At 38.1% G+C, this 14,133-nt stretch overlaps 1 protein-coding gene across 6 annotated transcripts in view; it reads right to left on the bottom strand.

Annotated features, from left to right (window-relative positions):
* Positions 1–5,053: 5,053 nt before the first annotated feature.
* Positions 5,054–14,133, bottom strand: part of DCAF6 (DDB1 and CUL4 associated factor 6) — a 92,069-nt gene continuing 82,989 nt past the window's right edge. For all 6 annotated transcript variants that reach the window (XM_061355062.1, XM_061355063.1, XM_061355064.1 and 3 more), the window contains 4 exons: positions 11,403–11,559; positions 9,780–9,868; positions 7,211–7,316; positions 5,054–5,630 (listed from right to left, as the gene is read on the bottom strand). In XM_061355062.1, the coding sequence (XP_061211046.1) occupies positions 5,566–5,630; positions 7,211–7,316; positions 9,780–9,868; positions 11,403–11,559 (417 nt within the window). In that variant the 3' untranslated portion in view covers positions 5,054–5,565. The remainder of the gene's footprint in view (positions 5,631–7,210; positions 7,317–9,779; positions 9,869–11,402; positions 11,560–14,133) is intronic.

The following is a 14,133-nucleotide window of genomic DNA, read 5'->3' as shown; positions in this document are numbered from 1 at the left end:
GTGAGAGAAAATTTAGAGTGAGGAGGTGAGCACATGAATTCCCTCCAACAGAACTGGAGGTTCACTTGGTGCTTGTCATCAGAGCAGCAGGGTCCTGGCAAGAAGGGCTGGGCTGTAGCACTGGCCACTGAAACTCTTAATCTTTGCGGCACAAGCTTCACCACTCATGTTTGAGAAGTTTCTGATGTAGGGAAAGAATCTCCAGGTCAACTAGGAGACAGGCATGAGGGAGCCGAGGTAAGGGCTCTGAAGCTACCAGGGATGAACAAGCTAGAAAGATATTTGGGACTTATCTGTGGTTTGCCTCACTGGCTGAGCAAAAGCACTGCCCAGCTAATGAAAAGAGCCTTGCTCCGGATTCCCACAACCTGGTCTTCCTCCCTCTTGGCTCTCCTTTCACTGCTCACCAGGACTAAAAAGAGTAGCTACAGGCAACCAGATTGCATGAGTCTTAAGAGCAGGCCAGGAAGGAGAAAATACTGGAAACAGGGTCAGCCCACAGAGAGAAAGGGGAAGATCCAGTGCTATTTGAGAACATCTGCAGACCCCTTGATCTGCATTTGCATAGGATTTGTTTTCCAGTTAGTAAGAAAGCCTATTAAGAAACTCTGGTAAGAGGTTTTTTCACTTAAATGAGAGTTTCCTAAATTAGTAGCCATCAGTTCTGACTTTGATGGTGAATCTGTCAAATTCCATGGATTATACTAGTGTAGTGCCCTCCTCCTGCAAAATAAACAAAAAAAAAAAAAAAAAAAGGAAGCATGGTAATATGGTGAGTCACAATCAGAAAAAGTGTGCTTTAAGAGTAGCATCTACCCATTTTCCCCATCAAAACATGTTGTTGTGTTTTTTAGTATTTACAGTAGTAGTAGCAGTAGTTGTTTTATGGACTTCAGTTTGTTCTACCAGCAAAGGCAAATTAATCTAGAGGGGAGCATTGACAGCAAGCTCTCAAAAGACACTGAGAAGGTAGATGGTACCTTTTCATCAAAAGAACAAAGCAGTTGCAGATAATGAAAGCATTTAAAACTAAGGAAATCTCTCTTACTCTAAAAAAACCCCCTCAGACTCAACAGTAGAGAATGTCACTGAGAAGACAAACTGGGTGCTTACACAGATAAAGCATTTGGACATCTTTAATTCATTAAAGTAGCTTGAAATTGATTTAACCCCACATTTCAAAGACTAAATCAATCTCTGTTTAGCCAGGGCAAATGACCTCACATATGCCTTCTGTGTCACTCCTGTACTTCAGCTGAAGCTTTCAGAGTTGGCTTCTTGCAGGGGCATGACTGTGGACCAGCAGGAATACCAGCTAACTGCTGCTAATTGGCACTTCATCTTTCAACAGCGCTGTCAGGTCTGGCCCATGTAACAGTTCAGTATAGAAGATGCCCAAGAATTGTTAATGAATGGCCTTTGCAGTAGCATCAGAGCATCATCAGAGACTGAACCTGGATCAGTGGCATCTCTTCATAAAAAAAAAAGATGACTTTGCAGACACAACCACTCAGCTTTCCAAGGCAGTAGGCTCCCATCCCTTACACACAACTACACAAGCACACACTTCAATGATAGCTATTTAGCTGATGCAAGGACAGTGAGACCTGTATTACATTTTTTCTCAGAATTTCTGTCTCAGAAAAACATGCTCTGGAATGTTCTGAAAGAACTTAAGAGGTAGACGATAATCTGCTGTAACATTTATCTACTGCTTAGGTAAGAAAATTTCACACCAAAGGTGATGCAGGATGTTGTTAGTGATCCATATCCTACCTCCATCAGGGGAAAGAACACAGAACTAGAACTTAAGGAGATCACATGTTGAACAGGCTCAGCACCTTCATAATTTAAACAAGAGATTGCTTCCTACAGTGATCATCTGCCTAAGCTTCGAAACACTAGATTATGTACCATGAATCGTAGCAACACATCACAGAAGTTGCTTTTGATCTTTGCAACAGTCTTAAGAAATATCCTTCAGAGAACTGAGTTCAGTGACATCTGAACCCTTGCTGTAGGTAAATGATCTTCATAGGACATAAACATCAATGGCAGGCTGTTGTGGGACAGAAAAAACAGCTTGAGCATATGTACAGTTTCAGTCTGCAAAGCAGAAAAATTCCCACTCATTGTCCTGTCCAACAAACTTGTTATTGCTATAATTAGAAACTAAAGGGTTTGAATATGTTTGATATTAAAAAAAAATTCTTCCCTGTGAGGGTGCTGAGCCACTGGCACAGGTTGCCCAGAGAAGCTGTGGCTGCCCCACCCCTGGCAGTGTTCAAGGCCAGGTCGGATGGGTCTTGGAGCAACCTGCTGTAGTGGAAGATGTCCCTGGCCATGGCAGATGGATTGGAACTGGATGAGCTTTAAGGTCCCTCCCAATCCAAACCAAGTCTTTCAGTGGCCAGCTAGATCAACTGGTTATTTGATGCTTAACAGGAGTATTACGGTCCATTGCTTGTTGGTCTTTTCCTCTCATTGGCTTACTTGAAGAATGATGGTCTGAAGAATTGCATCATGATGGCATAATCAAATTAGCATGAAGTACACATCCCCATATTTTTGTTTCTTTACATGCTTGCACAAATACAGTATGAATGGTGGCACTAGAGGGAGCTCCTGCAGTATCTCCCACCTCGAAGTTCCCAGTCTGAAATCAGACCCAGATCCTAAGATTTGCTTTTAAACTGTGAGGTTTTGGATTGTGGGTTGATTTATTACAAATTTATTAACTTCCATGCACATTCGAATAACATTTTCAAACTGTCTTTTGCTGCTACGAACTCCAGAATTACCAGCATCCCTCCTGCTCCTACCAACAGCTGTTATTGCGTGGTTACAGTAATTGAGACTTGGTCCATTACCAAAACGTTTATGAAAAAACTAACGCAAACACTATGGATATCTTAGTTTTAGAAAAACTGCTTGAAAAGCTATGTTGAAGTTTGAAAAATCTTCAAATATTAAACTTTTGCCCTCCTTTTAATCAGTAAACCCATGGCCAAGCATCTGGAATTAAACTTTGAATAAGTAAGAGACCTTACGGGAATAATGTGCTTATTGGGGAACTCTGGGAAAAAAAAAAAAAAAAAAGATGTTTACAAGAAAGATGCTTTTGTTTTATGTTGTCTGCTTTTTGCTGGCAATTACTAGAGAAAGTGGCAGAAGCAGCTTCTTTATTTTTAGACAGACATCCACAGTGATGGTTTATAAAACTTCTCTAGTGAAGACAAAGGGTATGCTCTCCATTTACTGCCTTAAGAACTGATTTGTTTTCAAAAGGCAGAGGTTAGTAATTTCACAATGAAGAAAGCAAGCCATATTTCTGTAGAAACAGCATGGTTATTCTTTTTGGAAGCAAATACATCTCAAATATTGTCTATAGAGGACCTAACTGTATAAAACATTATGTTACTGTATTTCATTCACAGAACTGCTCAGGACCCCAGGCTGTGGAAGAAGTCCACCATTGCAACAGATGCCCCACAGAACAGAAACATGGCTTTATTCCTCTTACCGCTAACAGCTAAAGAAGAACAGGAAAACCTACTTTACGTATATGCTATGTACACTACATATATATAGTGTACTATTCTTTAAAATGTAATAAAAGGAGTACTCTGTTCTCTTATAAAATTCAAGGCTAATTCACACATGACAGTAAAAATACTGCCCAGTGCAGCTACGAGCAGCAAGGCCCGAATAGTTCTAGACTACTGTGTTCCCCCTCCCCAAATAGGTGTACCATATTTTGCTGGTCTGATAATGCTTGCCCGAAGTGTCATGTCATGAGAAAAAAATAATATTTTGCTCCCTTCTCCAACAAGGCCACTTAGTCCTTCTTATGTCATCAGAAAATACAAGCATCTACATCAACTTTCACTCCATACTTAACAACCAACTTGACTTCTTTCACTCACCCTTGTTCACAGCAGATATGTTCTCAAAAATTTACCATATTTCCATCCTTTGTTGCACTGACCTCCTCAGTTTTCTGCAACATTCCAGTGTTCCAAGACCTCAACTCTTCTCAGCACACTCTGCCTCCAAAACCTTCTCTCCCCAAGTTTTCTCCTTTCCTAAATTCACTTCACTGGATCACTTTCAAAGCTTCAATACTTTGCTCTTCCTCAGTAATTTCCTACCTTCTCTTTTTAAAAAAAAACAAACTAACAACCAGCCACCCTATCCATCTTCTCAGACTTTTCATCTCGTAATTTTTCCCTTGCCCAAGTATCCTCACTGTTACTGCCAGCTGAGTTCCATATAATTGTCATTTCTCTTCCCTCACAAATCTCTCCATCTCCTCCAATAGCTTTAGTTTTCCCGTCTCCATCTGTTTCTGTGGTTTATATCCCTTCCCTGAGTCCTTTCAGCCTGCCTGCATTGTGAATCAGGGTATCAGAATGTGGTGGTAATGTTCTTTTTTTCATTTAGTGTGGGGAATTGTTTTTGTTAACATAAGCAAAGTCTATGAAGACTGTGATGAATGCACATTTTATTGATAGCAAGGTAATGAAGCCTCCTGTACCCTCATCACCTGATTTATAATTCTTCCCAGCGTTCTGCAATTCCCAATAGATCCCCTCAGTGTCTGCCACCCTTGTCAAGAACAGCCATTAAGCAAAGCTGCTCTTTTCCCTGCTCCTCCTTTCCTTCACTTCCCCTTCCCAAATACCATCCAAAAACATACAGAGGAAGGGTAGAGCCCTTACGCTGACTGACCTGCCTTCCTTCCCAAATAAATACTCCTAGGAAGCAATACACAGGAATTTTCAAATTCGTGTTCCTTTGCACTGAACTTTCTCTGCTCTAAATCCAATGAAAATTAAGATGTATCTGCTGCTGTTGCAAGGAATGCATACTCATGGTTCTATTAGTGAAGCACACCTATTTCACCAACACTACAGATTCACCATAAAGAATATAAAGTGGCACTATGGTAAGCCTAATGGAAAGACAATTTAGTGTATGTATGTGTGGGCTGTCGATGGAGAGGCAAGAACCAAGAGCCATGGGGTCTCAAAGTCACAAAGAATCCCAGTGCTCACTGTAAGAAATAACTCTATTTGTCACTTCACAAACGTTATAAGAAAAAAATGCACATGAAGGCAGTAATGGGGTTATAGTTACAAGGTGATAAATCAATTGTTGTACAAAGTAAAACCAGAAAACTACTTAAAACAACCAAGTCTTTTAATTAGAAAGCAACAAACATGCAAATGGCAGGTATAGAAATTTATTTGAACCAACAACTTTATTACTATAATGAAAGTTACTTTAAAACATTGTTCCAAGCTCCCACATCTGTAGGTTAAGGAAAATATTGCACTTCGCATCTTCTAGCACCCCTCATACATGCCAAAACATTTTAAAAACATTTTTGCTTATTTTAACTTGCACACTCTCCCAAAGTCATGCACACAGTCATTCAAAACCAAAAGGTTAGGTTTTCCAAAAGCAATACCTCAGAATTGCACTAAAGCTCTGTAAGGAAAAATATAATTAATGTCTTATACAAATTTCATTAATGTCTAGGTGCTTGCACACAACTGCCGGTTACTCTTCATCTTCATTTTCATTCTCCTGACCAGATCCTTCTGATCTGTCACCTTCCAAACGGTCTGTAAGACACACAGGTTTAGTAAACAGAACTTCCAAAGTTTTCATTTCTTGGTAAATATTTATAACATGCTATCTCCCTGGGCTGTTACACAGTGGACAGTAACTGCAGGTTATATGGGAGAAGAAAGACCATAGAGACTGACAGCAGAGACTGGGTAGTAATGTTACCACAAGAAATGAGAACAGGAGAAAAGCCACAAAGGACTTCCAGGCATAAAAGTGAAATTTGTGTACAAAAGGAAAAACCTTGTATCTGCTGAATGGCTGTCAGCACAAGGAAAGGTGAATGCAAGCATAATATTAAGAAGAGATAGTGAATACAAGGGATTGAAATGCTGCTCTAGGGAACTGAAACTAGAATAGCTGCAAGTTAGAAATCTATATACTCCAGAAAACTGGGGAATCACTATCTGTCACTGTATACGTCAGAAAAAGTACCTGTTAATGCAAATATTTACAGAAGAACAAATGTGTGAGGGAACATGATTGGCTCAAGGTCACTCAAGAAATACCTCACCCAGCCATAACACAGATTCTAGCTGAAACTATTTTAACTCAAGCATTGAGCAGCTCTTTGAGTATTTTAGTCCATAGAACTCATAGAAATGAAGAAAAACCCCAAACTTACATATTCAGTTACAGCAGTGGTGAGGCATAGCACTGGGCTGGATACAGTGTCATCTTCCTGGCTCTCTTACTCTCACAGATCAGCAAGATGTTAAAGCAGAGCAGCAGCTGCTACCAGGAAGAGCTTCCTTCCTGCCTCATCACTGTAAGCCCACTGCCCTGCTAAGTCAGTGCCAGAGTCCTCATATTTAGTATCTACAGTCACTTCCACCTTCATCTACAGTTCTGTTAGGTTTCCACCCCACGTCATACCAGCCTCACAAAACATAATCTCCGTGCTTCCCTACCCAGTATGATGTCTCTCCATTCTCCTACAACTTCATTTTCACTGCAATTAACTTTGCCAGCATTAACATCCAGGAACATCAGTTCCCAACAACGACTTTCTATGCAATCCCTCATATCACCAGTTTCAGCCCTGGGGAACTGCCCCTTCACTGAAGGGACATCCTAGTACCTGCTGCCCCAGAACAGCTGCCAGCAGCCTCATTAATATCTCCCACAGTCTTGTATCTTGACCCTCTCCTTCAACCCTAGACAATTCGAAGTCCACAATGACAGTCAGTTTACCTTGCAGCTCATTCCAGTCATCCCCAATAGCCTTCCAATCACACAGCACTCACTATAAGTATCATTCTCTAGTAAAGGGATTATTTTTCAACATCTAATTAGTACTGCATTACAAATAAGCTATTTCAGAGTGGATAGTATGGTAACATCTAAATATATATTTTGTTCTTTTCTTGCTCTTTAAGGTAAAAAAGAACAGCTGCAAAAATGTTGCAAGTTTCACACTAAAGAAGCAATTCCTAAGCATTTCCATTAAGAGACCCTTGAATCTTCTCACCAGCCCTAAGTATAGCCCCAGACAGCTGAAGATCTTGATGGTTTGCCAATCCATCTGCTATTTCCTAGACCAATGTGGTGGACAAGCTCTTCAGAAGCCTCTCACCTGCTCTTATGTGATTCAATGAAGCCAACATTCGTAACATAAAAGAAGCTGGAACAGTAATAGTGTTTCTGGTCTCTTCCAGCATTAATTCATTACGTGTTATAACCTGGAGGCAGAGAAGGGATACAAACAACATTAAAAATAAACACAAAATTGTATTGCAACAGTATGGGTTTGTAGATACAAAGTTTCTATGCAAAAGGCATTTACAGAGTCCAAAATTACAATAAGGGAGCAATATTTTAATAACTATTACTAAAATGCAGTTACACCAATTGTGGTAAGAAATGTCAGGCAGTGGACTGCATACAGATATCTGTCTATCTAAAAAATGTTCTGGTAAGATCCTCATTCTGTTGTCCATATGCATGGTAGATGAGCAACTGAGAAAAACTTTTGGAAATGAGATCTTGCAAGAAATGAAGAGGACGGAGGAGAGAAAAAGCTGTTACAGATAGCAACTACTGTAGAGAAAAAAGAGTTCTAGCACCATTTCTGGCCAAGAATGTGGGAAGGAAAAGAGATGAGGTTACCCTAAATCCTGCCTTCATGCTGCTTGAAACTTCTGGAGAAAATCCACAGAACACAAGCAATTTCTTTACTCTAGTTCAGGAAGATTCTTCAGCTCCATAATTCTTTCTAAATAGTTCTACTACCTGCCTCTAAATGACCTGAAAAAGCCAGCTCCTTCTGCCTTAGTTTCAAGGAAAAAACCCACTAACCAATACTTCGAGCTCTTTTGCCTCAATTCGTTCCTTGTGGTACTTCCTTGCCATCCTTCTTGCTTTCTCATTGAGTTTGATTCCCACACTTCAGCTTGCCTTTCACCTTTAAGGTTATGTTCTTTTCCTGTCCCTAAGTATAAAATTTTTTAGGTGGAGACAAGTTCTGATTATTATTTAGTCCTTCCTCCCAGATCAGTTGCTGTAAGGCAGGAAAATAATGCATTTCTTTATCTCCCTGAGACTCCTTCTAAGGCCTCTTCCTTTGTGAGGAACACGTTCTTGCAAATGTCCGCAGTGGCTGTCTCCTGGCCAAATCAAAGCACCTGTTTTCCGTCATTCTTCTCTGCTTACCAGGCAATTTGCACAGCTGATCACTCCCTAAACGGAGCAAACTGAGAAGACAGCAGGCTGCGCATTTTTCCTCTTTCGCCTCCTATTTCTCCAGTGCACTGACAGCCGGCTTCTGATGCTTTTTCTCTATTAAGAGATTTGTTCCCATCCCGTCTTTTCCTATTCACTGAAGTGATGGCCTCTTCTCAATTTTAATTATGATTGTGTATCTACACTGAACTTCCCCTCAAGCACAATGCTTTCTCCCTAGACCTTTTCTTCTATGAAAAATTCAGTTTAAGAATTGGACACTTACTCTAGCCAAATGTAACACAGTGAAAACTGTTTTATTTCTATGAAACTCTCTTGTCTTTTACACAGCTATTTCAATACAAGGATTAAATTAAAAAACAAAAACTATGTAAAATTACAAACCATACTGTGGCCAAATAATTCGAAAGTTCTACATCTTTTAATTAAAAATAATTGCATCTCTAAATAATTTGTTATTATTAAAAATTATGTTTCACAAAGATCAGTGTAACAGTTGCTTCAAGCACATATTTATGTTTAGCAATATTTCTAACTAACTCCCAAAGGCTCCAAAACATGTCATAGATTAAAACTGTCATACAATATACAAAGAAGTATCACTTCACTCAGTGTTACTACTATTAAAATAATGGGGAAAGTTCAAAACTCCTAAGTTGGGGGGAGGCCAGGGGAATATGGGTTGTTTGTGGCTAAGGGTTCTGGGTTTCTGTTTGTTTCAAATATATGTAGCACTAATACAGAGAAATAATAATTAAAAAACCCCAGTCTACTATATACCCTGCTGTCCGAGAGACTGCACAAATAGAACACCCCAACCAAACAACCCCACAGCCAAATTTGCCCCAATATATAACTTACAGAAAAGCATCAAACATTTTAATAGATTGTTATGTAAATCACTAAAATGTGATTATTCAGCAGTGAATTCTAAATTCACCATAGGCCAGTTGCTTTATACACTGTTATTGCTTAGAGTATGAAAATAATGTGTTACATATGGACTGTTATAATAGACTTGGCTTGCAATGTTTGCTTTATTCCATGAAGTTCTCAAGTTGCAACCTCAGCTGTATGTCACAGAGTATTTACTGGGATTGATTTTTGCATTCCCTGTTGTTCTGCATAACACTGTATTTCCTTCAGATAATTTGTTTGTTTAAGGACAGGCACTACCTTCATTTCTCAATTCTTGTCAGTTTTCCTTCTATATCTGACTGTTCATACTTCTTCCAACTTCTTTCACGTATATAATACCAGATCATATCATATAATTTCTAGGAGAATTAACGAAATCTTGCCAATGATAGGGAAGTTAGCTATTATAAAGGGCAGCTTTTTATTTGTGGCTCATTTGTTGAACATTAAAAACTTTGTTAATTCAATGTGAGTAATTTGCACCAAATGCTTTTATAGAACTGGAAGAGTCAACATTACAGTGAAAAAGGAGAAAAGCTTCTTACCTCATCTGCAAGTTTTCTGTTAAAAATCTTGGATTCTTCCAGTGGTGACCAAATTTTTATATCATAATCAATACCTGAAGAGGCCAGAACTAGAAGTAACAGTAATTCTATATTAAATGTGTGATGCCTTTATCAGTATTTTCTGCACTTAATTGGAATTGAAGAAAAATACTTCAAGCATTTACTTGCAAATGTCATTTCCAGTGTTGAACATACATAACAGCTACATAATTACTAATTCTCCATATAAGATCTGAACCATATATTATACACTGTACATTTTTTATAACATATATAAGAAGAAAACACAAACAGCAAGAACCTTCTGTTTTAAATAAAAAGTGCACCAGAACACAAATAAGATAGGAGCAGAAAGAACAAACCTTCCTACCACTACTAATATAATTCTGCTAACAGCCTGATAAATATATGCATTAATAACAAACACTTAGGATTGGTAGACCCAGAAGCAAAGACAGAAGCAAGGTAATTTCAAATGTGTTTTGATATTTGACATTTCACTGTATTTTATGTAAATTTATTTTATATTCAAATATAAAAAAGCAACAGATACTCTTGTTAAAGTATGGAAAAAAAGAAGTTGCAGAACATTCTCTAGATCATTGCACAGAACAGCTACAAAAGTAAAAATTCCGTAAGAAGTTCTCAGGAACTGGAAAACTCTACAAGATGAACTGTCCTACAAGAAGGATGACCTCTCCATTACATTTTCAGTGTGTGACAGGAAGACAGTTGCACTCCATCAAGAAATCAGTAAAGCTACAGGGCATTTGAAATGTACTTCCAAAAGAAGTCTTGAACCAAGGACAAGTGTCCAACCTAGCCACACATGCTGAATATGTACAGGAACACAATTTCAATTAGGCATTTAGAAGTTCACAGCTTATGCAATGCAGGGCAGTATACCATGTTTCAACAAATTTCCTGAAAAAACCCATCCTCTTCTGGTTTTATTATAACAACTTTATTTGCTTATTTATTTATGGCTGTTACTTTACAGCGATGTAAACTATGGAAAAAGGAAATAACATGAATACTTTGTGTTAGAAGCTGGAGAATGGTTCAGATTTTCCACCTACAGGTCAGATGATACACATTTCCTTCTATTAGTTTGGTCCTTCCCCCCCCCCCCCCAATATTTTCCTGTAAGTACAAATTAATAGATTTCTATGAATTTTATTTATTCTTCTAATCTCATGAAGCCAATGAGACTGAAACACCTACTTAATTTTTTGAATAGAGCAAAGTAGAGATGAGATTCCAATATCAATTCCCAAAGTGTTGCTGGCATTTCAGTGACTCTATACTTCATTAGTGTAATGGAAAACATTTAATGGACTGAGGGGAGAAATGGGAGACTCATCTTATTACATTTTAACTTCTTTTAAATGCTGTATCAGTTAACATTTTCATTCCAAGACATTACTGAGTAAGGGCCAAAGGTCATTAGTAAAAGACAAAATTAAAAACAGTATTATCTAATTTATGTGGGAAAAAAGAACAACACTTCATTAATCATTACAATCCTCTATTGACCAAAGAATTTAAACTGAGATTTTAAAATGCTTTACTACTGATAAGCTGAACATGAAATTATCTTACTTGGGTCAAATGGATGAGGCTGAAGACAGTTCACCACATGATTATCAGCTTCCAGCAGCATGAGATGTTCAGCAGTATGTCGATCCCATATGAAAATATGGCCACAGTCTGAACCACTCATGACAAAGTTAGATCCCCAAAAATTGGCTTCTTTTATCTGCAGTAAAAATGAAAATTATAAGGCTATCCAGTGGAAAGCACATCAAAGAGTATACTCCCGTTTCTGCAATAACACTGACTCTGAAGAGCTCTACATTTGCAAAAACAACATCTAAGAAAATTTAAAGGATACATTTAATAAAGAATGATCAAAAAAGATAATCCAGAATGTTATAGATCTCCACAGCAATGTGGCTGCTAACAATAAAAGGGAAATGTTGGGGCAGACTGAAATTTGGAAATAAATGACAGCAGATTTGTCACCTTCCAAAGTGAAAGAAATGACACTGGAGACAGAGATGTGTGAAACAGCTTTTGGGAAGAGTTGGGTAAGTTAATGTGTATGACGGGTTAATCCCTGGTGGAGGTTTTCCATTTAGAGAGAAAGAGGAGATGAGACAGAGGTTTATGAGCTTGGGGGGGAGGGGGTGGGGGGCGGGGGAAGCCCTGGGAATTAAAGTTATAAGCCACTGAACAAGGAGGGCATCCAGGTAGAAGCAACCCTTCAGCTTCAATTATTACAGTAATCATAGAAGAAAGTAAGAAGCATCTCTCCCTGTAAACAGAACAAATAGTATCATCATGTTCTTGACACAGCAATGATGCTTTCTATTCTATATAGTTGTTCTTATCGTTACTTCATTGAGGTATCCAAACACCTTTGCAAAATGTTTGAAACGATACGGCTAACTTTTGTCACTTATCAGTAATGTTCCCATACTATCAGCAAAGAGTACATGAAATACATGGCCAACATGGACTTTTTTAATACACATGTTGCTGTGCATAAATATGGAGAGCGAGGTAAAGCCTATCTTGCAAAGGCAGTGAGTTGTTGGAGGGCCTACTATTAACAATGAATATCATCCTAGGCCAGTTTATGGAATTTTACTTTGCACTGATCTGACTAGCATCACACAAATTATATTAGTTTTTAAATAACCCATCAGAAATTATAATTGGATTAACTTTGGGTCTGGCCTACAGCTAACTCCTCTATGTTATTTATCACAGGGTAATTTGACCCTGAATTATAATCAACTATAATTAAAACATTCAAGGAAGACTTCTCTTATTGGAGAACTGTCCATTTGAACATCTGTACATTGTACATTTGAAGAAAGAAATTGTACACCTCTGAAAATGACATGGTAATGATTTTTATTAAAAAAATGCACAAATTATGCAAGAATTTTTCATAAACTGGAACAGATGGGAGGAATATCACAAACATGGCATTGCAAGTTTGCATATCTATTTGTGAGTGAACAAACACAACCAGGCCATTGACTGAAGGGTATTGAAGAAAGATTCATGGTCCTTGAGAAGGCTTCCAGAAAACCAGCCACCTCAGGCCACAACTGTGTAGTTTGTCAGCGAAGTAACACAGACAACGTGCAGTTGGGCTTTTTGCTTCTGGCAGCTTCTCCAGGAAGCTGACAGTACTAAGGGAGGCTGATGGAAGGCCTCCTTTGATGCAGTCAGACTGTCTCAGGACAGACAGCAAAGGCTTCCTGCCACATTCTGCCTTTCTTTCCCTGCCACCAACGCAAGCCTTCTCTTCATCCAATGAAGAGAGGAAAAACATCATCTGTGTAAAAGGAAAAGAGAGGGGTTTAAGGAACAGTGTGCTCATGCATTAGGCTAGTACACTAAATAAAGTGTAATCTATTTCCCTTATGTGAAATGCTATAATTCAGTAGGTATCTAAACCTACTCTCTTAAGTGATAGAAATATTCAGTCTTATCTGTATATGCATTTGCTAACTGTGCTGTGAACACTTCTCTACTGAAGTGACCATCCCTTCCCTCAAACTGGCTAGACTGTCTTGTCCCCAATTCTGAGAACAGAAGAAAATAGCAGACATAGTCAATGACAAGATAGCTAACTTGACATGTACTCTACTTGAAGAAGTCTCTGTGAGAAAAGCATATCAGTAAATTTGAAACTTTTTATTTCTTTGTTTCCATCCTGCTCCCCAAAACATGGTATTGTCATAGAATCATAAGAATAATGTATTATCTGATAATCATTTACATATGTTACTTATATTTTTTATGGATTCATATATTATTTATATTAGAACACACTATTTTAATTTCTTAGATGCTATTTATTTATAAATAATTTATTTGTGTAGTAAATGCTGCATTATTTATTAATTGAGTTTACTAATTCAGTGTGAAAACCCAGACTCCTTGAGTATTTCACAGATCTGTGTGAGTTTGGGAACTGAAGGTAGCTGAAGCAGTGCGTCCTATGAAACAGAGTAATATTACAGTCAAAATGATCATATAGAAGACAGAGAAATGGCACGCCAGAAAAAGTGGCAGTAGTATTATCTCCTTGAAATATAATGTTGATATTATTCCACACCTGTTACATTCGAGATACGCTTTTGATTACAGCCTGAAATAATGTGGCTTATTTAATTTCTGAGTCCTAAAAAGCCACCCTTGAATATTTATTTCAAAAATAACTATTAAGTTTGTTAAATGTAATCTTTCCATGCCAAGATATCTCTTGCCCTCCCTTCTTAGAAAGATGTAACTCAAACAATTAGTCTTAGCA

The sequence above is a fragment of the Neopsephotus bourkii genome, unplaced genomic scaffold, assembly GCF_033783945.1.
Source record: "Neopsephotus bourkii isolate Nb327-2 ecotype Australia unplaced genomic scaffold, CSIRO-AGI_Nbou_v1 NB_771, whole genome shotgun sequence".
NCBI classification, from domain to species: Eukaryota; Metazoa; Chordata; class Aves; order Psittaciformes; family Psittacidae; genus Neopsephotus; species Neopsephotus bourkii.
The sequence above is the reverse complement of the archived record's forward strand: the minus strand, read 5'-3'. Positions and strand labels throughout refer to the sequence as shown.